This window comes from Melanotaenia boesemani, chromosome 19 (assembly GCF_017639745.1).
Source record: "Melanotaenia boesemani isolate fMelBoe1 chromosome 19, fMelBoe1.pri, whole genome shotgun sequence".
Classification (NCBI taxonomy): domain Eukaryota; kingdom Metazoa; phylum Chordata; class Actinopteri; order Atheriniformes; family Melanotaeniidae; genus Melanotaenia; species Melanotaenia boesemani.
Genome location: NC_055700.1, coordinates 19,524,254 through 19,546,115, shown reverse-complemented (window position 1 = coordinate 19,546,115; position 21,862 = coordinate 19,524,254). Strand labels below are relative to the sequence as shown.

Genomic DNA, 21,862 nt, shown 5'->3' with positions numbered 1-21,862 from the left:
CCAGGAGCAGATATGCTGGGTTCATGTGTTTCATGCTTCTTTTCTTTACACCACAGACACACACACAGATATGGGCACCAATATAAACATAAAGAGTAATAGAACAATGGCAGAGGAACCAGCTGCTTAGTAGATTTCACATATATTCTATGAATTGTCTGTTTGCCTTTGTTTCTCTCCAGCAGTGAAGCACTTGTATTAAAGTTAAACAGTGCAGACGCGAGAAGGCCACCTCTTTCATCATCCTCCCAACTGGAAGGAGCTGCAAGCACAAACACAGCCTTCAACTAAATCATCACCATCAACAGAGATCCTGCTGTGAAGAAAACTCAGACTACTGCACATTTATTGTCATATCATACATTTTGAAATGTATAATATTACAATCTGTAAAAAAAAGGACAATTTGGATAAACTGATTTTGTTTCCTAAGTATTTCATTTGATCATTTCATGGCATTGTGAGTCGCTTTAGGACAGCTTTTAAACTTAGTAAATTGTTTGCCCCCCTCAGGACACTACACAGAAATGCAATATATAATCTAAATAGCATTAGGTCAAGGATGACAAAGAAATTAAGAAAAAAAGGAAAATAATGACCTTGCTAAACTGCTTACCAAAGCCTTTCCGCCTACTTGTACATTTTGCTCTTGTCTGGTTTGTCACTACATGCTGCATGTTGCTGTACTGTCCCTCTTTGCTTATCTCGTCATTAATCTCCTGAGCTCTCACAATACGTCTGGCCCCTAAATACACAGCATGCTTATAAGTTCAGGAAGTTTAGATCTGCAGGTATGCTAAAACGTGACTCAAAGCCAGAATTTTAACTTTAAACATACTTTACATTTCCAGATAGGAGCAGAGAGAAATTCAGACCTTGTGTCCACAGTCTGGAGGACATCAATTGACTCCAGAACTGAAGGAATGGACAAATAATCCTTGATTTCTACCTGAGGCTTTGATTTCCTTTAACAGATTACAAAAAGAAACCCACATGCAGATGCTCAATCTAAGAAACCCAATTGCACCAATACCCCCCCCCCCCCCCCCCATCACCACCACCACTCACACATATAATTAATTAAGGTTCACAATATTTGTCGTCAAGACACAGATTACCGACACAGACATAGTAAGATTTTTGAGCTTTTTAATGTTAGAAGTGATGTTTGTTTACCTCAGTGCCATTGAAGTCCCATTGACTGATGCTGCTGAGCATGCTCTATGGGTGTGTCCGCGGGAGCAGCTCCCCTGCCGTGCGTACCGCTCATCCCCACAGCAGAGAATCATCAGAAACGCCCTCCGAAAAGCCCGGTTCAAGAAGGCGTACAGGAAGGGGTTCAGCCCTGAGTTAATATACCCAAGCCACAGCCAGGCTGTCCACAGCTGCCAGGGTACTGAGTAGTGGATGAAAGGATCCACCACATTAGTGATGAAAAATGGTGCCCAACACAGGCAGAAACAGCCCATTATAATCGCCAAGGTTTTTGCTGCCTTTGTCTCAATGCGCATGCGGCTGTTTGCCACAGGAGCATGATCTGAGGAGGAGGAGGAGCCCGCTGTTGTCCTGAGGCGGTAGTGCTCCAGTGGATCTGAGGAAGTGGAGGACCTCACAATGATGACCGGATCTGACCCGGTGACAGGAGCAGACCCGGCGCGCTGAAGCGTCTCTATCTGCCGCACGTGGGTCATGGCAGTGACGTAGATACGCTGATAGGCTAACACCATGAGAGCCAACGGGACGTAGAAGGCCACCGCCGAGCAGATCAGGGCATAAGGCCGGTTGACCAGAAACACACAGCTTGTGTCATTGGAGCCTCCGGTCAAGGTTCGCCTCTCTTCAATCTGAAAAGAAACGAAATGCAGACATAAAACTTACAAACATGTGATACACTATGTCTGGTACACCATGTATGGAGAGGATTAACTCAGCTTAGAATAAACATGTTAACTGTTTCCCCCCTGCTTCCTGTCTTTAAGAAAGAGGATATATGCCAAATAATAATAAAGTGCTTTGTAACATCTTTTCCCACTAAAAGAGGTTTAGTCTGTCTGGCCAGCTGCCTATAACTTTGCCCTGAATTGAAACCGTGAGTGGGTCAGAGTAAATTAAAAATTGCAGGTGGAGTGGTGCCTGAAGCTACAAGAGAAGTTTTATCTCATCCACTTGTGTAGTAATTACGTTTACAAACAGCATGGTAGAAAACTGGTGGTTTAGGGGCAAGAAATGTTAAATTAGAGATGTATTAAACAGTGGTTTAAAAAGAACAGTGGTGGTTCTGATACTGGTTCTTTTGTTTTTTGTGAAATTAAGATGAAACGCTTCAAACAGAATATACAGTGTAATTGAGGTCCAGCTGTTGAATCAGTTCTTGTGAGGAGTATTTTTATCTTTACAGTAATGTGAATTTTTTAAAATTCCTGAAAGCGAGACAAACAACTCCAAACAAATACCTAACTAAATATTTAACTAAAAACAAGGCTTGAATGTCATCATAATCTTGTGGGTGACATTAAGCCAGATTTCAAAAACAGAACACTGTTTGTTTGGATGCTGCAGGACTGTGAGACAGAGTAAACAGCTGTGTGTTTCATTAGGTCTGGATAGATGAATTCATCTGCCCAAGCCTGCCTCTGGGAGCCCTGCTGAACAGTGCGCGGTAGCTCTGAAATTAGCTCAAGCCAAAACACATCCACACCAGAAGAAAATGCTTGTTGAAGGGCCGTCTTTGCTGGCAGCCAGAAAGTCTCCACAGGGATTGGAATTGTAGAGCACCGCATTACGGTGTCCTTCTTAGAGGGATTGGAAATGTTATTAGAAAGACAGAAAATTAGACTTAGAGAGGTTAATGCTGTTTTTTTTTTGTTTTTTTTTTTTGCCTCACAGAATGAATGGAAATAACATACCTGTCTTTAGGCATTTAATGTTGAGCTCTTCAGAGTCTTTGAGAATACATGTGTAGTGTTTAGCTTGTTGCAAACTGTAATAAAATTTTTTACAGCAATGATTGCAATTTCTTCACCTACAATTACGTCACCTGTTGCCCCTTTTAAGTGATGAGGACTCACAATGTTCTCGATCCCAATGGCGTTCCAGCTTTGCATGATGGGGAGAAAGGAGATAAATGTGGGAATGATCCAGCAGCCGCTTAGCATGACTGCTACTCTCACAGGGGTCATCTTGTGTCTGTAGACCAGCGGCTGGCAGCAGATAGCATAATACCTGGAATAATAAACACAGAAACTTGAACACATTCTGCACATTGCATCAAAATCCACCAGGCAAATACTCTGAATTTGATTATTTACTGTTATTCATTTCATAACTTTGTTGTAGGATTAGGTTGTGTTTGTTTGCTTGTTTTTTATGTGTGTGTCACAAACCTGTCCAGTGCAATGCAGCAGAGATGCAGGATGGACGCCGTGGTCAATAAGACGTCCAGTGATGTTCGCACCAAGCAGAAGATTTTCCCATAGTGCCACTGGCCTGTGGTCAGCTCAATTGCAGCAAAAGGCATCACAAGCAGTGCAACCAGCAAGTCAGCAAACGCCAGCGACACTATGAAGTAGTTGGTCTTTTTCTTTCTGAGAGGAGACAACATGACACCTCACAATCACCAACCTTTAAATGTGGCCTCTAAAATTAAATACTGAAAGACCGATGAGTTAAACATTCCTCTTTTGTTTTAATTTGACCCTTTCTTTATTTGCCAGTTATTTCACCTAATTTGGGGGGAGTCACAGAATATCTCATGTATCAAACACCATTCATCATGTCCAACCAGGTCAGACTATTTGTAATCTGAGTGCTCTGACCTTTAAGGTTCCTGTATGTTCACTTTCTCAAAAATACAAAAATCAATGTTTTGGAAATTTAAGTACTGGTTTTATTTGACAGCAGAAAACCAAAACTCTGATATTTAATATCACACTCATCTCCATTTTCCAGAACATCATATCTGCCACTTCAGTTCTGTCAATTGTTACAGCCCTAGCCTTTTTTTTCATTGTGGAATGCTGCATCTGACCTCAGCAAATGTAGAGCTCCAGCTTGTAAGGGTGGTCTTTTGTCCAGGTTTTACTTGCTTACAGACGTTTGCTTATTTACTTGTGAATTTTAAGCCTGGTTGGATCACTTTGCAACTTCAAGCACAGGAAAAGACAGCAGACTCACCTCAGGTGTCTGTCCTTGCAGAGTGCCACCATAACCAACAGGTTTCCAAACACTGTCATGATAATGATGATGGAGAGGAAGATGGTGAGAACAACAGTCTCCAGCGAGTTCAAGAACTCCTGCTGCCCCTGCTGTTGTTGTTGTGCAGTGTTTACTATATCATCCAACAAACTGTAAGATAATCAAATATTAAAAAATGTTACTTTATCAGCCAAAATGTACAAGAACTAATCTTCTGCCTTTAAAGGAATATGGTTGGATTGGCTGATGTAATATTTTTCTAATGTCTGAACACTGTGGAAATGCTAATGGAGATCATAATTTTACAGGATATCACTCCGGGTCGAATAGCATTTAGAAAAGCCAGTGCTATAAAAGGTGGTCAGCTAACTATTGTATGTAGTTTTTCTGCCAAAATATAGAAGCAGAGAGGGAAATTAGGTTATGTTTACTATGGTTTGTTTACTACGGTTTATTTACGAATGACACAGTGTCACATGTTATGTGAAGCCAAAAAAAATCTGAGGTTGCTTACCTTGTTTTAAGACACTATAAGGACCGGTGATTTTCTATTATGCTCTAATACGTTTGAATTGAAACCTTAGAATTCAAAACTGGTCTTTCTTTTTCCACATACCTTTACATGTCAGTACCACTACATCAGATCTTTTCTGAGTTCTTGTAACATGTAAAAGCTGAAAAAGCATTTTAAACATCAACAGGACTTAAAGTTTCTGCAGATTAGAGCATACATGCTTGAATTTAACATAAATGAAGCAGATCTCACATCAAATTTAATGCATGCAGATTGGCAAAGAACTCTTAAAAGAGCACAGACAAGAAAAAAGTAAAGTCTGTCAGATGTGAAGTCAATGAATGGCTTTTAAGTATAATACCACCAACATCCACTTGCACCAAATGACTCCTGTGGAAAAAAATTGCATATTTTCTAATTGAATATTAAGTCAATACATTGTCTGGATAAAAAAAAATCCTGTATCATTAGTTAAAGTCAGTCTTTCTGATGGCTATAATGATGGGTCTAATGAAACTTTTTTCTTAATTTCAAAGAAATTCATTGTCAGACACTTTTTTTCTAATCAGCCTCTACCATATGTATCCCTCTCCTTCATCACCTTATTGTTTGACTACAGTCACTTCTGACTCCCACTCACTTCTGATGACTAATGAATACCAAAGTCAAGGTTTCAAAACAGCATTTTCAGTAATTTTCAGTACATTACAGTCTTGATTTGTTAAAGATGGCAACATTTACAGTCTTAAGATCAGCTGTGCTAATGTGGGCGCTAATAGGCATGCAAAACTCCAGAAGAAAACACTTATTTACCAAAGGCAAGCCTCTACCCTTGGTCTTGGTGTAATAGAGCTTTCACTTTTTTCTCTCCTCTTCCAGTTTCTTTCTTTCTTTCATTCTTTCTTTCTTTCTTTCTTTCTTTCTTGTCGTCTTCCTTCCTTTACACATGCACAGATGTAAAAGAATCAAATAAATCTGATTTACAAGTATACATGCAAGAAGACATCAGAGTAAATTTAGGTGTGTTAATCTAATTTCTCACAATCTGATTGCTGCTATCTGATAAAGAACATCACATTATGCTGTTTACATGATCACTTCAATCTAAGGGAATCTGAAAACTCGGTAGGATCAGATTTTTGGTGTGCATATAAATGGCCTCATTGATTTACAGCCTGCAGCAGAGTCTGGATCCTAATGTGTGCTGAGCTCAGTGCTTGTGCTACAGTTCTGTATATGACCACAGGTTTGACACAAACTGCTCCATTTTTCTGGTGAGGACTCCAAAACTTATTAAAAGGCAAAGTTCCTTCACAATTTGTGGGGTGATATTATTTAGATAAGATCAGTTACAAGATGTGATTTGTCAGGACTGAAGTTCACTTCAGACCAGCTGTGATGCTAAAGGCAGTTTGACAATTTTTTTAGACTTACTGTCGAGGAGATGCTGTGGCCATCCCTAGTCATCTGCACTGAGGTTAGCTGAGGAGAGTCCTCATCACCCCATGCTATGGCCCTGTTGATACACACACACACACACACACACAGAGCCATAATTAACTTCTGCAGTAAGTCTAAATTTTTCTGAAAATAGCCAGCTTGTGTCTATTAACTGGCTGGCACATTTCTGGCTCTTGTTTGTCCGTCCTGTGGCAGCATTGAGGTGCCAGAAATGTGCTATATTTATATTGTTTTTACCTTTAAAAAAAGTAACAGGATCACAGCTAGGAAATGTGTGATATTTTCAGGGCAAACAGTCTGCGACAGGCAGCAGCTGTGTCTGCCAAAGAAAATCAGCCTGTTAGTTTGTCTTTATAATGAAACAATAATACCATGCTTCAGTGGATAGCACAAGGGGAATTCTCTTTTCTTATTGCAGCGTTGAGGTCAAAAGTCAGATACCAACTACTGGCCAGCATTTTAGGATGACAAACACCACTTTTGAAAGACAATAAAATGCATCTTCTTAAATTCAGGCTTCAACAGCAGCTAAAAGTTTATTAGAGAAATGTAGAAAACTGTTGGTTATTAATCTAATGTTATCCACAGAGGCTGCTCTTTCTTTGGTTTAGGCGTCCCAAACTAGGCAGATATGAACATGGTGATGTGCATATCATACATGCTAACCCTTATGGTTATTTTCTGCTGAACCATGATTCTAATGTGCACATCTTACATGTGGACTTTGTAACACTGCAAACCTTTCACATGCATGAAAAGTTTTCTAACAAAATGGATTAAGGAAAGTCTCCAAAGGCTTAAGATGTCCTCTTTAAAAATGTCTGGAGTCGTGTTGCATTAAGCGTCTGCTGATGAGAAACAAAAGTGAGCCTACCTGGGTTCAGTCACAGGAGTCTTATCAGCTTTAAGCACCAATTACAACATCCCTATCTTTCCCTTTTTATGATGGCAGTCTGGTTTTATCGCACTTAAGAGTCAGTATCAACACCTGACAGACTGACAGCAGGCAGTCCTGTCAACAACAGTTACTTCCTGCAGACACATCACCATCTACAGTTTGCGACATCTATGTATCATTTAACTCACTTCTCAGGGCTCATGGCTAGTATATGTTCTCTGTAGTGCTCTTGAGTAATTTTAAAGAAAAAATATCCCTTTTTTTGTCTTTCATGAGGAAATCTTGTGTATATATTTGTTCTACATGTATATAATTAGTGTATGAACATGCAATACTGTTTTTTTTTCTTAGTTTTTTTTCTGATCTCAATGCTAAGAAAACTCCATACTTGCATGTGTGTCATATATTGAAAACTGGAACAAAAGAGCTTTTTTCTGTTACAGGCTCACTTGCCTTGACAAGAGAAGAGGAATTACTTGACCCAGGTAGATCACATCACAACCTTCCTATATTTGGCCTAAGAACACACAGCGAGTGTACATACCATCTGTACTTACAAGAGGCGGTTAGACAGTTTTCTGAACACATGAAAACCATGTGAGGATTACAGTGTGCTTGGCCATAGATATGCTGAAGCTTTTAAGCACCACCATTTTTGGTGGTTAAGTTTCCACACTCATATTCCATAATTTCTTAACCCTGCATTGCCTGATGAGCTAATCACCCAAACAAGAGCACACAGAAGGTTTGTTCCCCACCACAGTAAATGAAAGAGATCCTGATCCACATCAAATGTTTGAACTCTTCCTTTACCCATTCTACAGCTGTCTACCAAAGTTTCATGACAGTCTGAAAAGGTAGTTTTGTGTAATATTAAAGACAAATAAAAAGAAAACAATAATCACAAATAGGGGCCACTTGAGATTTAGAAAAACCTAAAGGACCAAAAGACATTAAGTGAATCACATGTGACTAATATAAGGTATTTGATTACATTAAATCAGTTTATAAGTAGCCACGGGACAGAATCAATACTTTCTGAAGTAAGCAGAAATGTCTCTGTGATGGCTAACATTTCAGAAATTAATCACCAATGAGTGTTCCTTCCTCTCCATGCTGAATTAAATCTTACCATATGGAGATATAATTACTTCAGATACAAAAGAAATTCAAGGGAAGATGAGATATTTGGAGATAAGTCCATACAGTATTTATATGAGAGCATTAATGATTGTGCTTTCAGTGGAAAATGCAAAATGGAGGAAGTGATTTATACTAATTATATGATCTATGTTTAGATCATTAGTGGGGCTTGACTCATGAGGCATGTGCATTCACAATGCCTGAGATAAAATCATGTAATGCTCAAGACACAAAAATGCTTTTTACATTTACACCAAACATAATTTCTGAGGAATCTCTCAGCTCAAGTATGCTGCACAGACTGAATACTCAGCTCTGCATTCTTTTCACTCACATTTTACAATAGGACACTGAAAATGACTGATTACTGTTTGCATCTCAAATTGTGGTCAAATGAAACCATAATCGGCAACATCCTCAGCACAAAAATCTGTTACTCACATTTAACAAAAAAATGATTAATGCAAAATAAAAGGTAGAGAAAAATAGATATTACTATAGAGAGAGTGAGAAAACTCAGCAGGCATATTTTTGACTGGTTGCTGGGATTTCGCTTTGTGAAGTGTATCCAAGAAGGCGTGTTTTCACAACCCACCGTGTCCATTTCACATCTGACTGACACAGAGCTGAGCAGAACAAAATGAACTTTAGAGAGCAGGGGGCAGGATGAGGTTAGGTTGATCTGTCTGTTTTGTATTTGCCACATGGCAAAACAGTTGTTATTTTTAGCGCTACTACTGCCACCATTACTCTAATCAAAGCTTTAAAATGTAAAAAGTGTACTGCAGAAAGTCATGCATCATGTTGATTAAGCTGACTTGAAAGAAGGGATGGAAACTATGTGCCATTATATTAGTATTAAAGCTGTACTTAGGCACAATTGCACCATCTTGGTTGAACTCATGTGTTAACATTATATGTTGTGTATGTAGCTTCTTACATAAACCTAACTGGCAGCCTTACATCTTCACATCACAACTCTTGTCAGTGCACATTCATGGCAAATCAGAAGCCAAAGGGCCACACAACATGACAAATCTCAGTGTAACCTCAGGTTGTTTACTCTAACCTCTGATATCCTCCAGCCAACCTCAAAATGATGCCTAAGGGAAAGTCAGAGTTGTCATCAGGGACATAAGAATTAACCTTTGGTGTGTCATCAACACATGTTACAACTCTTGCAATAGTTGTAGTCCATTAGATTTAAATACTTTGGTCTGGAACAATGCCAAGTTAAGAGCCAGAGGAGTCAGGCATATACTCTGTACAAACTGAGTTTCTCACAGGAAGTGCTGCTGTGGAAGAAGAAGAAATTATGTTACTAGCTGAAAATCCCAGAAGAAGGAGCCAAAGGCCACTTTGGGCACATGTCATATGACATGACTGGGGAAAAACGAGAATGGGTTGGGAACAAGTCTTTGCCTCGAGCAGGGGAGTTTACAGAATCTTGTTCCTAAGTGATGGTAGGATGGTGCAAAAAACGGACAGACAAATTGGAGCTTTGTCAGCAGTAATGAGGGGGCTGTATCCATCTGAGCCAAAAGGCAAGTTTTCTATTTACTGCTCTATCTACATTCTGACCATCATCCATGATCACAAGATTTGGTTAGTGACTGAAAGAATGAGATCACAGATACAAGTAGCATAAATGAGCGTCCTTCAGAAGGTGGCTTAGTCTGAGAGATTGGGTAAGGAGGTCATACATCTAGAAGGAGCTTGGTCTTGAGCCTCTGTTTCTCCCTATCAGCTGATGTGGTTTGGGCATCTGATTAGAATATTTATTCAGATTTTCTGGACATGTCCTACAGGGAAGGATGGAGAGCCTGGGGGAGAACCAAGACTAGCTGGAGGGATTAAATTTCCCTTCTGGCTTGGGAATCTCCCAGGAGGAATTGGACAGTCTTCCTTGAGAAAAGAGTGTCTGAGCCTCCCTCCTAAAACTGATGTCTCGGAGCTGCCCAAGAAACACCTTGAAATTAACCCGGGCTTCTTTGCTTGAGCTGCTGCCCCTACAACTCCAACTTGGATAAGCAGTAGATGGATGGATGGATGGATGGATGGATGGATGGATGGGGAAAAAACCCACACAATATACTGAGTTAACAGTAATAAAAAATGACAGAAAAAGACATTTCTTAAAAAAAAAAAAAAAAGATGATTTAATTTATTTTGGGCAGCTGTTGCTCATGAGGAAGAGCAGTCGTCTTCCAACTGGAAGGTCAGTGGATCGACTCCAGGCTTTCCTTGACTACATGTCAAAGTGTCCTTGGGCAAGACACTTAACCCCACGTTGCCTCCTGATGTGCCTATCAGGGTATATGTGTGTGTGTGTGTGTGTGTGTGTGTGTGTGTGTGTGTGTGTGTGTGTGTGTGTGAGAGAGAGAGAGAGAGAGAGTGGTAGAGCTGAATGGAAAAGCAGTCTATAAGTACAAGTCCATTTACCATTTCATTTTAGATAGATAGACAGACTGATAGACAGACAGACAGACAGACAGACAGACAGACAGACAGACAGATAGATAGATAGATAGATAGATAGATAGATAGATAGATAGATAGATAGATAGATAGATAGATAGATAGATAGATAGATAGATAGATAGATAGATAGGAGAGTGATATAAAGCAGCTCATCTGGATTGTAAAATTAGACACTCACACACTTTATAACATAACCCCTGCAGTTTTTCAGTAGTCATGCTCCAGGACCACGCAGAGACAGAGACTGTTCAAGCTCTCATTCCTCTCTCCAATGCCCCCTCTCTTCTATTCTTTTCTTCAAACTGATCCAGATGGCCAACAATTCAGCAGAAACGTCCAAACTCAAAGCCCAAAAATGTACCAATTTGAATTATATGAGACTGAGCACACAAAATCTAGAAACTAATAAAAATGTTTTGTCTTACCATCTGTCCTCAAACACAACTAACTCAAACCTAATCCAGAAAACTGAACTAAATTTGGTTCAACAGAAAGCTTGTGATCTGGTCAAAGATGCAGCTTTTTGTGATGTTTCTTAGATAGAGATTGTCAGTAAAAGAGACCATTCAGATCCATTGAGAGGACTGAACTGGTGTAACAAACCTTGACATGATTAATGCTTCAGAAGGTGAAGAATGTGAAAACGAATATTAACCATCAATATAAGAGGGTGGATTAATTGAATCTACAAGCAAATTTTGCTGTCTTATATATTTTTTTATTTTATATTTATTGCATGCTTAAACTTATAACTTATATTGTTTTTATGTCTGCACCAAGTACCGCAGCATTTTCCTAATGATGTGAACCTGTTCACTCATATGGCAATAAAAAACCTTTCTGATTCTGATTCTGATTCTGATTTGTCAGAAGACAGTTTCATTTCCATTACAGCAGCATCTTTTGGTACTTGAGTACCATTGTTCATCTAAGATAAAACATCTACACACATAAGCAGCAGTTCATGCTACACAAAAAGCAGTTTGCAATCCCTGTACAGAAATTTAAACCACATCCTGTAGTGGTAATACTTGACAGCGCCCTTATGTGTATTTAAGTATAAAAAGTTGCATAGTGATAGATTTTGTATTGAACCAATATAATGCTGATAATATGATAAACGCTGCTAATTAAATGCTCCAAAACCTGCACTTGTTTTCTTGTCATGTGGGAAGTAAATAAATACTTCTCACATAATCTCACACCTCAGATTGTGAGCAGGCTGAACTCTGTGTGTGTGCTTACATGCATATTTATCTGTTTATGTGTGGAGGAGGAGTCTGTGCTGCTGTTGTCAAGGAGATAAATCATGCTTTTCAGTGATTATAAATGTCTAAGTAGGGGAGGCTTCCTCATAAACAGCTGCACTGCTGGGACAGGTACTCTCACCTGAAGCTTTGTTGTTAACTGTAAAATATCTGACTCTGGTTCACAATTGATACTATTCTTATATATCTTAAAACCAAAGATACCAAAAACAGCAACACGTTGTACAGTACTATCCACAAACCAGTTTCACTGTGTTACATTCCATCTGTGTAATAAACTGCCATACACAGATAGCCATTATTAAATCAGACAAATGCACTCCTTAGATTCATAATCAAATAACATCTGCAAAGAATATTTTAGGGAGTGATCTTTGTATTCAAAATGGAAATATTCATACTAATTCCAACAGCTGTGCTTCTTTACATCTTGTTCATCTAACTTTTACACTATCATGTGACTAGGTACAGCGGTATCTAGTCACAGCATGCGCCTACAACAGTAGTCATTGTGCTGCTGTCATGTGTTTTCGTTTTTCACCAAGAATTAATGCTGCTTGATGTGTGCTTGTCTGGTTTTCAATATTTTTAGCTGAATATTATCTCATTAGAACTAAACTTACTGATTGACAGAGTGTAGAAGATCTCCCTTCTGATTTCTGAGATGATTGGCAAACAGTGCTGTAATGCATAGTTATCACCAGATGAGATGGACTTTTGATAAGGAATCTAATTATTTATTCTCTTGGACTGATGAAGATGATGATCTATTTTTTATCTGACAGCATTAAAGTGAGAATGTGCTAACTTTGATAGCCCCATTCCCAGCAATCACCACCACCACCTGAACACACTTTATCAGCATAAACTAAAGAGATTTACATAGAAAGATTTTTTGGGATTAAAAAAGAAACAAAAAAAAAAACAAAAAAACAAAATGTGATAAAAGAGATTTTTTGAGTGGATCTTAAATCCTCATTCCATGACATAACAGAGTATATGCTATATTTAAAGCCCTGTGAACCGATAAGCAGTAAATAGGGCTATTACAATACATTAGCCTTGGAGTAGCCAGCTACGCCATCATGGAAATGCTTCTTCAATGCATGCCAGGATTTGCAGAACTTGAACGGTGAACTTAATCTGAAAAAATACTGAGATATAACAGAACTGAAATAATTTTCTCAAAAGCAAATTTAACACATGTTGAACATGTAAACATTTACTGTGGTTTTGAAGGGACTGTATGTGAATTTACTTACTAGAAATATAGAAATCACTCAATTCTAATTAATCTCATTGCAGACATGAATGATTCTGTCAGTCAGCGAGAGAACACAAAATGATAGTTTAAAAATGTTACTTAAGGTTTTTGTGGGAGATGCAAGGCATTAAGATGCAGCAAATCCTTACAGCTAAATCACAGAGGTCCTATGCACATGAACCCGACAAAGCACATGCTGCTGTGTTTATAATTTCTTTCCTTTAATCCACATGATCTTCAACTTTCTCTTAACGTTCTAGGTTCCCCTGCTGCACCACTGAGCTGTGTCTGCTCGTACAGGCAGAGATCGTACATTGATGGCGACAAGCGAACGTTGTCCTTGCAGTAAATTCAAGTGCAGTTTTGTATGTTCAGATGTTTCTTTTGTGTCTTTGTGTCAGTTTGGTCTATAAAAGCCGTGGATTGAATCACTTACTTGAGTTAATACTGTGGATTTTTTTACATTAATTTTGTGAAGCATCAACACCACAGTTTGGAGGTTAATGGGCTGCATTGCTACTGAGATAGTTTAGGTTACAGCAATAACTGTGGTCAGACAGCACTTGGTGGCTTTTCCTTTTAAGATACAATGTTTGTTGACCACCTTAATATTTTACTTGGTAGTTTTTCACAATTTTCAATCAGAGTCACATGGGATTAATGAACTGTCTGTCTCTCACTCCCCCCTTAGCATGCTCATGCTGCACCAACATAGAGGTCTGCATCGTCGACAGGACATGCCCACCATAAAATTAAAGTTGCACAGTTTAATAACTTTGGTGATTTGGTCCACAACTCCAAGTTTTGTAAAAGTACGATGTTAAAGGCACTGCTAAAGGCAAAAGGAGAAGTCAAGAAAAACGGATTAAATCTTACAGAGGACAGATAAAAGTCATCTCTCCCAAATTGCAATTCACTAAGTTATTCCATTCTCTCTTATTCATATCAAGTCTTCTTTAGAACAGACAAAAACCTCCCCATATAAGCTTTTTACCTTTTTTAATTCACGTCTTCTAAAAACCAGTTAAAAACAGCAATGGAAACCTGGCTTATGTGGAAGCTCAACACAGTTAAACCTAAAAAGCTTTTGTGTGAGTTGGTGATCAGTCATGAAAATTTTTCAGACCAGCCTGTTTTTGATCTTAAACTTGCAGTCACAATGCAATATGAATAAAGATAGATTCACCATGCACCAATGTGTTTAGATGCTCCTCATCTCAACTGACTAGCCGCTGATAGAGACATGATGGCAATGTAAGACCACCATTATTAAAACTTAAAGAGTGTCACACAGAAAACAGAACCCCTGTCAGTTTGGCTCAACAATGATTTGCCAAAAGCACAAAATGCCATTGAAAACAGATTTACGATATTATGTTAAAGGTCCCATATTATGCAAAATTCACTTTTTAATGGTTTTGGAACAGTCATACTGGTCCCCCCGCATGTGTAGGAGACCCGTAAGTGTGAAACTCTTTCAGGCGCTCTCTCTCCCCCCTGCTCCACCTCTAGGGAAGTAAGCGCTGAAATGAGCTTGTTTGAAAGCGTGTACGTTATGACGTCATAAGGGACAATAACCACTCCCCACAGAGCGATGGACCCGTCTACCGGCTCTCAAAGCCCGCCCTCTAAAAATCACCTAGCGCCCAGTGTTTTTCCCTCTTCGGCAACCCTCGTTAGCGGACATGGCTAAGCGACAGAAGCACTGTTCTGTTTGTGGCTGCATAAATGAACACGAAAACGTTTTTTTACTTCCATCCACTGAACCCACGAGGACTGAGTGGATTAATTTTATTTTTGGAGGAAATGTACCCGGAAAACTTCCAAAGGTTTTGCATGTCTGTGGCCAGCATTTCAAAGAGGACTGTTTCCACAACATGGGGGCATGGAAAGCAGGCTTCGCCAACCGTTTGAAGCTGAAGCCAGGTTCAATACCAACTGTCCGTGACACAGCTGGAGAGGTAAGAGCTGGCAGTTATTTTATCGTTTCGGCCTTATTAGTCTGATAGCTTGAAAATATATTAACCTGTCAATCACCTCATGACGGGCGATGCGATGGGCAGAGCCAACAGCTGAGCTGCTCCACCAGGGTTCCGCCCACCATAAACGGCACATTTCTGAAGCTGCTAAAAAGAGGGAGGTGAAGAGAAGCCGCTGCACTCAAACTGAGGGTCGATTTGTCCATACCATGGCGGAAATATTTCATTTAGATATTAATGAATGGTCTCAGATTGGGAATAAAGTGTATAATATGGGACCTTTAAGTGACAGCAACAGCAGGAAACACAAATTTGAGAAAAGTGAAACATGTAATGTTTATTTGGTTTGGCATGAGCTTAAATACAGATATAGAAGAACATAAGACAAAACTCTTTACTACAAGCAAAGCATATCAAATCTATAAATACAGGGTGGACACAACATTTGGGCTGAACAGCACGAATTCCCTGGAAAAACAAAACAAAACAAAAAAAAACAAATCCCTTATTTATTTATTTATTTTTGTCTTCATCTATGTTGTTGAGAACAGTGAAAGGATCACCAGTGAATCACTTGAAAGTTAACTGCCTTTGGACTCGGCTCTTTTCTGTGCTAATAACACTGTTCATGTTGGGACAGATAGAGAATACAACAATTTTCACACGAAAATTTAAAAAAAGCTACAACATAACATGACTAATTATCCAGAGGCAATAGTATTGCATTAGACTACTCAACTACACCCAATGTAAAAATCAAATAATGCTAAACTTTTTGGATTAAACATATGGAAGAAATAAAACAAGACATAAAACAGCCTGCCAACGTCCTGAAGGTATTTCCTGAGTGCCATCAAGATTAATGTTAGCCCCTGTGAGTACATGTTGCTCTCTACAAGTACTATCCCCCAATTAAAGTTGCAAGATTTACACACCTATACTTACTCTTAACAATCCTACTTAATCAGAGGCTAATGGTGTCACACCAGTATAGAAGACAGAAAAAAGCCAAACTCATTAGAAATAATTCAAACTGTAATTCAGTATAACTGGGAGTATTGAAATCTGTGATAGAATTAATATTTTTTTGTAATTTTTTAACACATCACATGTAATATAGTGTTTGTGTGTGCTTCCTGTGCATGCATGGGTTTTGTACTGGTACCTTCCTATCTCAGCCCAAAAACCTGTTCATGAGATGATTCTAAATTGGCCCAGAAGTTACAGTGCATTGTTGGCCTCTGTGTAGGCCATGCCATTGGATGGGCAAATGTTTCTTAAATATATCTTTAAAAAAAATCAGCTCGTAACAGTGTATGCGGCCCATGATTTATCACCACCCACCAGTGTCTGAATCCTGGCATCATATCCAGGAGGACCATATTTGGGAGCATAAACTGAACAGGAGATGGCTGAAGTATTAAAACATCCAGAATGGGAAAAAAGTAGTAGGCGCCGGGTTTTTTTTTTTTTTTTTTTTTACTTGTGATAAGGTGTGCATGAGAGAGAAGTGAAAGCAAAACACATCATATAGGGGGCAGGTATAGAAAATGATTATGAGAGATAAAAACATATGCACACAATAAACAACAGTGTTTTACACATTTTCTGCTTCGCCAAGGATGTCAGGAAAGTGCCAGTCAAGAGGAATCTCTGAAGATATGTTAAAAAGAACACTGGAAGGACACTGAGGCATTACATGACTCAAATATAAAAGGCTTACACGTTTGGGAACTGAAGCAAAATACTATATCTTTAAGCTATCATATATCAGCTGTGCAGACAAAAAACCCAAATATCAAATCATCACCAATGAATTATGGGAAAGTTTAACAACGACAACAAGGAGAAGGATGTGTACAAAATTGCCATTGTTGTGGCCCAACATGAAGCAACATTAGGGCCAATAACTTATAAAAGTAAAAAAAAAACGGCTCTTGGTTTTTGCCTCATTTTCTTGCATGGTGAAAACCAGCTGAGCTCAGAATCAAACACCCGCCTGTGCCATGCATGACTGGAGAGAGATACAACTTTGAGCAAATGGAACATTTATGATAGATAAAAATGTGTATGTGTGTGTGTGTGTGTGTAAGGGTAATGGGTTGTGAGCGGGTAATTAACTGCAATTGTTAAATAAGGGTGAATGCTTATAGGACAGGATGACTTAAGAACAACACAACGAAAAAACAAGCCAAAGTCATGTACAGATACATGCAGATGATGGGAAAGCTGTGGATATAAAGCATCCATCCTAAGCCATGCTGATATTCTTTGTACCTTCTAATAGCACCAATGTCAATGTAAATATTTGCCTTTGTGGACACTCTACTGGGAAGCCATGCTTAAGATATATTCAAGGAAATAATCATAAAAAAGAAAACTCACAACAGACTAATCCTCTCAGACTGCATGTCAAAATGAAGAGAAATAATAAAAGAAACTGCTTAAAATATTATTTCCTCTTTCATTCACTCACATTAGTGTAATATTTTACCTGGCACTTTGCATCTTTTCTAACATTTAACTCAGTGTTACTCAAACAGAATCGCCTTTATGGAGCTCCAGGAAACGGAAATGTTAGAAACAAACCGAATATCACTTGGTTCACGTCACTGCACAAAATAAATGGTGACATTCAATTTATGTACCTCGTATGTACAAGGCAAAAGAAAAAGAAGTTGAAGTAGAAATAAACTTTCTTGTTTCAGTAAAGAAACCCTACACTGTTCTGCATTCACAAGCTTCCTTAATTACATAAATATATAGTTACCAACAGTTCAACACAAATTTAACATTTAACTCTAGCTCCTACATCGCTACAAGGGCTTTATTTATTTATTTATTTTTTTATGAGGTGCTTTATTTGTTTTGAATCTAGAAACTTTTCCATTAGAAATGCCTGCAAGGTTTATGCATTATGGCACAGCACACCATAATTTTGACATCTCTGCTGGCGAGAAGTCCATAACAACAAGGCGAACTATCACAAAGGTCTGCAGCCATGTTTAGGTAGGTGGTATGAGTTAGAGTAACAGAATCCCAGAACAAAAGGGAAGAGCAATGCATCACATGGGGATGATCATGATTATTCGCCTCGACTGTAAGTGGTTTTTTATGTTGTGGTATAAAATACCTTATCTGTGCACACATACCTTTTAAATATGTGCATTTCAAACATATATGAAGAATTAAACTGATCCAAAATCATTGGAAGCAGTCTGTTATTGAGAGAAACTGTGAAATGGCAGCAATGTAAACAGAAAATCAGCTGCTGATGGACCAATTCCAAAGATTTTATCCCTCCTAATCACTTAGACAAAATGTTAAGAAAACACTAAAATGTTTCCTTTAGATGAGATAAAAATGGCAGTAAAAAGCAAGAAACACAAAGCTTGCTGTTCATTCAGGTGTCAGAGCTTGTGCACAGCTGATTTTTATCTGTACATGAAGAAAAGCGTTTGATCGTGGTCAAGTTACCTCAAAGACGATGTCAGTGATAACAAGGCTGGAAACCGACGGCTTAACGCCAGCAGATTAGGATGTAAATCTCTGTTTTTCTGCAGTTTTCTTGCACAGTTTACACAGAACATTTCAAACTGGAGACTACACCAGTCACACGCTATTACTTTACAACATATTAGGTAATAGTCACAAACCAGTTAAGGCATCACACAAGTGTGGGAGTAGCTGCATGTGTGGGGTCAGAATCAATCAAATCCTTTAAAAAAAATTTTTATATTCTGTTTTTAAGTGTTAATTGCTGTATACTTGTTAATACTTAAAAGATTTTTCAATCTTTATCAGCAAAGCAGTAAAACAACACCAGGTTGAAATTACCTCTGCCACATGTCATGTCTTTAACCAAGATGCAAAAAAGTATAGAAGGCTGTGGGAGAGGTGACACTGATAATGACTAAATCCTGGCTCGCTCTAGGAATCAGGTTAATGAGTTGCCGTTGGTACAGATGGCCCAAAATTAGCTTGAAGGCAGTAACTGCCTTAATGTCTGCAGGGAGTGGTTAATAAGGACAGCATGTTAGAAGACAGCAGGGGCGGGAAATTTAACTGTTTATAAAACCAGGACTGATCCTCAAAATCACTTTTTTCATGACTGAGATGCTCTTTTACTGCAGGGCAGAATATTCAGGTACTTCCATGTCTCTCAACACGACTTCATTTCACCTGCCTGGTTCAGTTACGGATGTTCATACCTGGGAACTGGTCAGCGCTGCTGGCTGCAGTCCACTGCCGGATTTATGTCCTGCTTTGTCCTTTAATTTCTGCATGATGGAGGAGTGATTATTATACTCCAAAGCAATCAAAATTGGAGCCAGGTCATATCCATATATTGATGGAATAAGCTGATTGTTTGTTTCCACTGATTTTAGTCTAATTTACTTCAACTTCTTAGCAAACGCTGCCAGTTAGGACTAATCTATTCCTGGAAAACAGGAGGGAAGGGATAATAAAGAGGATCTAGTTGCTTGTATTGTGAGAACTGGATCGGAATTGTGTTTTTAGGGATTACACAGTTGGGACAACATGTCAAATGTCTCATATGCGGATAAGTAAAAAAAATGTTGGCTAGTTGATGGTTAAAGCAAATTTTGGGGTTATTTTTCTGCAGGAATGAGCACAGGGAAGCAACAAAAGTAATTTATTGCCAGAGAAGCTTGGCTAAAATTGAAATAAAAACCATTTCAATAAACAAAACCACAAATCCACATCTACTTCTGGCTTTATTAAATCTCCCAGTGGTTATTTAAACTGTACTTGAAACACTTCATTGATAAGGACTAACCATCAATTTAAAAAGAGAAAAAAAAGGCGACATCTCACTGAAATTTTGACATGAGACGTTTTATATACACACATACATACATACATATATATATGTATACATATATGCATATATACATATATGTATATATGCACTCACACAGCAAATAAAAGCAGCATGCACCTGCAGTAGATCTGAACCAAGTGGGCTGCCAACATAGAAAGAAGCTGCTGGACAGATGAAGAAGAGTCTGTAAGACACAAACTGTCATCACAGAGATGTCTGCAAAACTGAGTTGACACCCTTTTAATTACATTATCTCCTTGCTGTCCTCTGCTTTGGACTTGGTTTATTATTTATGTTTAGAGAACTTTAAAAGCAAGAAATATATGCACATATGTAAAAATATTTATATTTGACAAGCTTCTGTAGATTTACTGTGGTTAAGACAAGCAGTGGGTAGTTTTCTGCATTTTCCACCTGGTTTCTACCTCAGTATATTTTTTTATAATATATATTAATATATATTACCATTTTCACTTCAAAACTCTTCCCTGTCTGACTTCTACACCTTTGTCCTTTTTTAACAGTCACACACACACACACACACACACACACACACACACACACACACACACACACACACACACACACACACACACTGTATCAGGTGAGTTATCTTACTGGTCTTTCTTAATGTGTGATTACATTGTTTACAGGTAAAATAAAGCCTAATCAGTGGAAATCAGCCAGTATCAGCCACCTAATATGTTGAAATGATTTTTTTCTATCATTGGATGGAGTGTGGGGGCAGAATGGCACCTAAGTGTGTTTGGCTCATGCTCCCAATAAACAAGCTTATGTACGGCTGTAATAACGAAGAGGTGACATTGCAGCATGTCTGCAATAAAAAATGTCAGTGATCATGGGCAATTAAACAACAGCGGACTTTTTTAGATATTTTGTGGTAGGGTGAGGGGAAACTCTCTGGCCAGATGCCTGTAGACTCTCCTCTCTCTGACGCACATCCACTGCGTGTTTAACCAATCATAATCTCAGGTTGACACACCTCAAACTCAAACGTTAAAAGTCATAAAACCAATTACACTACTGAGCTAAACTAAGTTTCAACAAAAGTTCAAGTGCTTATTTTTATGGAACGCTTCAGTATTTTACCTAGTGGTCTGTCTTTTTATAATGTGAAAGAAACATGAAAAATAAGAGATAGTAATACAACAGACAATGGAAAAGGTCAAATTGGCAGTTTAAATGTTCACTGGAAATAATTTTGAACCAGTTGTCCTTTCAGATGAAAATTAAAGCTGTTAGTTAACAGCTGCTGATCTGTATAAATAATAATTCAAATACACTTTCTCCACCTTTCTTCTTTTTCTGTGTTGAACTTTAAAATATACAGTATATCTTGCTGTAGTGGGCTCACCTGTGTTGGGCTCCTTGCCTCCGTTCCTCCAATAGGACTGACAAAGACCTCTATTCCGGCTGAAGCGCTACAACGTAAAGCTGCCGCGTGCACAGGAACTCTGAGCTGCACGGGCTGTAGATGAGTGATACTCAGTGACAGCCCGCCTCGTGCCAAAGAGAGAGAGAAAGAGAGAGAGAGAGGGAGCGAAAGGTGATCTATGCTGCCACCTCGTGGCCATGTAACGTAATTACACATGCACTTAGTACAACAGGGGCCTGCGAAAATCTAACAGCACGAAATAGATCCTGATATTACGTGCTTATTAAAGTTCTTAGCTAATGATTGCGCAAGAAAAAGAAGACGCGTGTCCAGAAAGGCTATATATAAAACATTGTGTTACAAACCAGTCAAATACAAGACTGTGTCATTTTTAACTCAACTAGGCAATGGGTCAATA

The 21,862-nt window shown here is 38.6% G+C and overlaps 1 protein-coding gene across 3 annotated transcripts in view; it reads right to left on the bottom strand.

Moving 5' to 3' along the window:
- Window positions 1-21,522, bottom strand: part of si:dkey-247m21.3 (5-hydroxytryptamine receptor 4) — a 53,351-nt gene extending 31,829 nt beyond the window's left edge. For 2 of the 3 annotated variants that reach the window (XM_041970797.1, XM_041970798.1), the window contains exons 1-6: window positions 21,424-21,522; window positions 6,143-6,224; window positions 4,174-4,344; window positions 3,384-3,584; window positions 3,069-3,222; window positions 1,177-1,844 (exon numbers count right to left, since the gene is read on the bottom strand). In XM_041970797.1, coding sequence (XP_041826731.1) covers window positions 1,177-1,844; window positions 3,069-3,222; window positions 3,384-3,584; window positions 4,174-4,344; window positions 6,143-6,165 — 1,217 coding nt within the window. In that variant the 5' untranslated portion in view covers window positions 6,166-6,224; window positions 21,424-21,522. Of the gene's footprint in view, window positions 1-218; window positions 263-1,176; window positions 1,845-3,068; window positions 3,223-3,383; window positions 3,585-4,173; window positions 4,345-6,142; window positions 6,225-21,423 lie in introns of those variants that run through there. The other variant, XM_041970800.1, reaches the window with a different exon arrangement.
- Window positions 21,523-21,862: the final 340 nt, after the last annotated feature.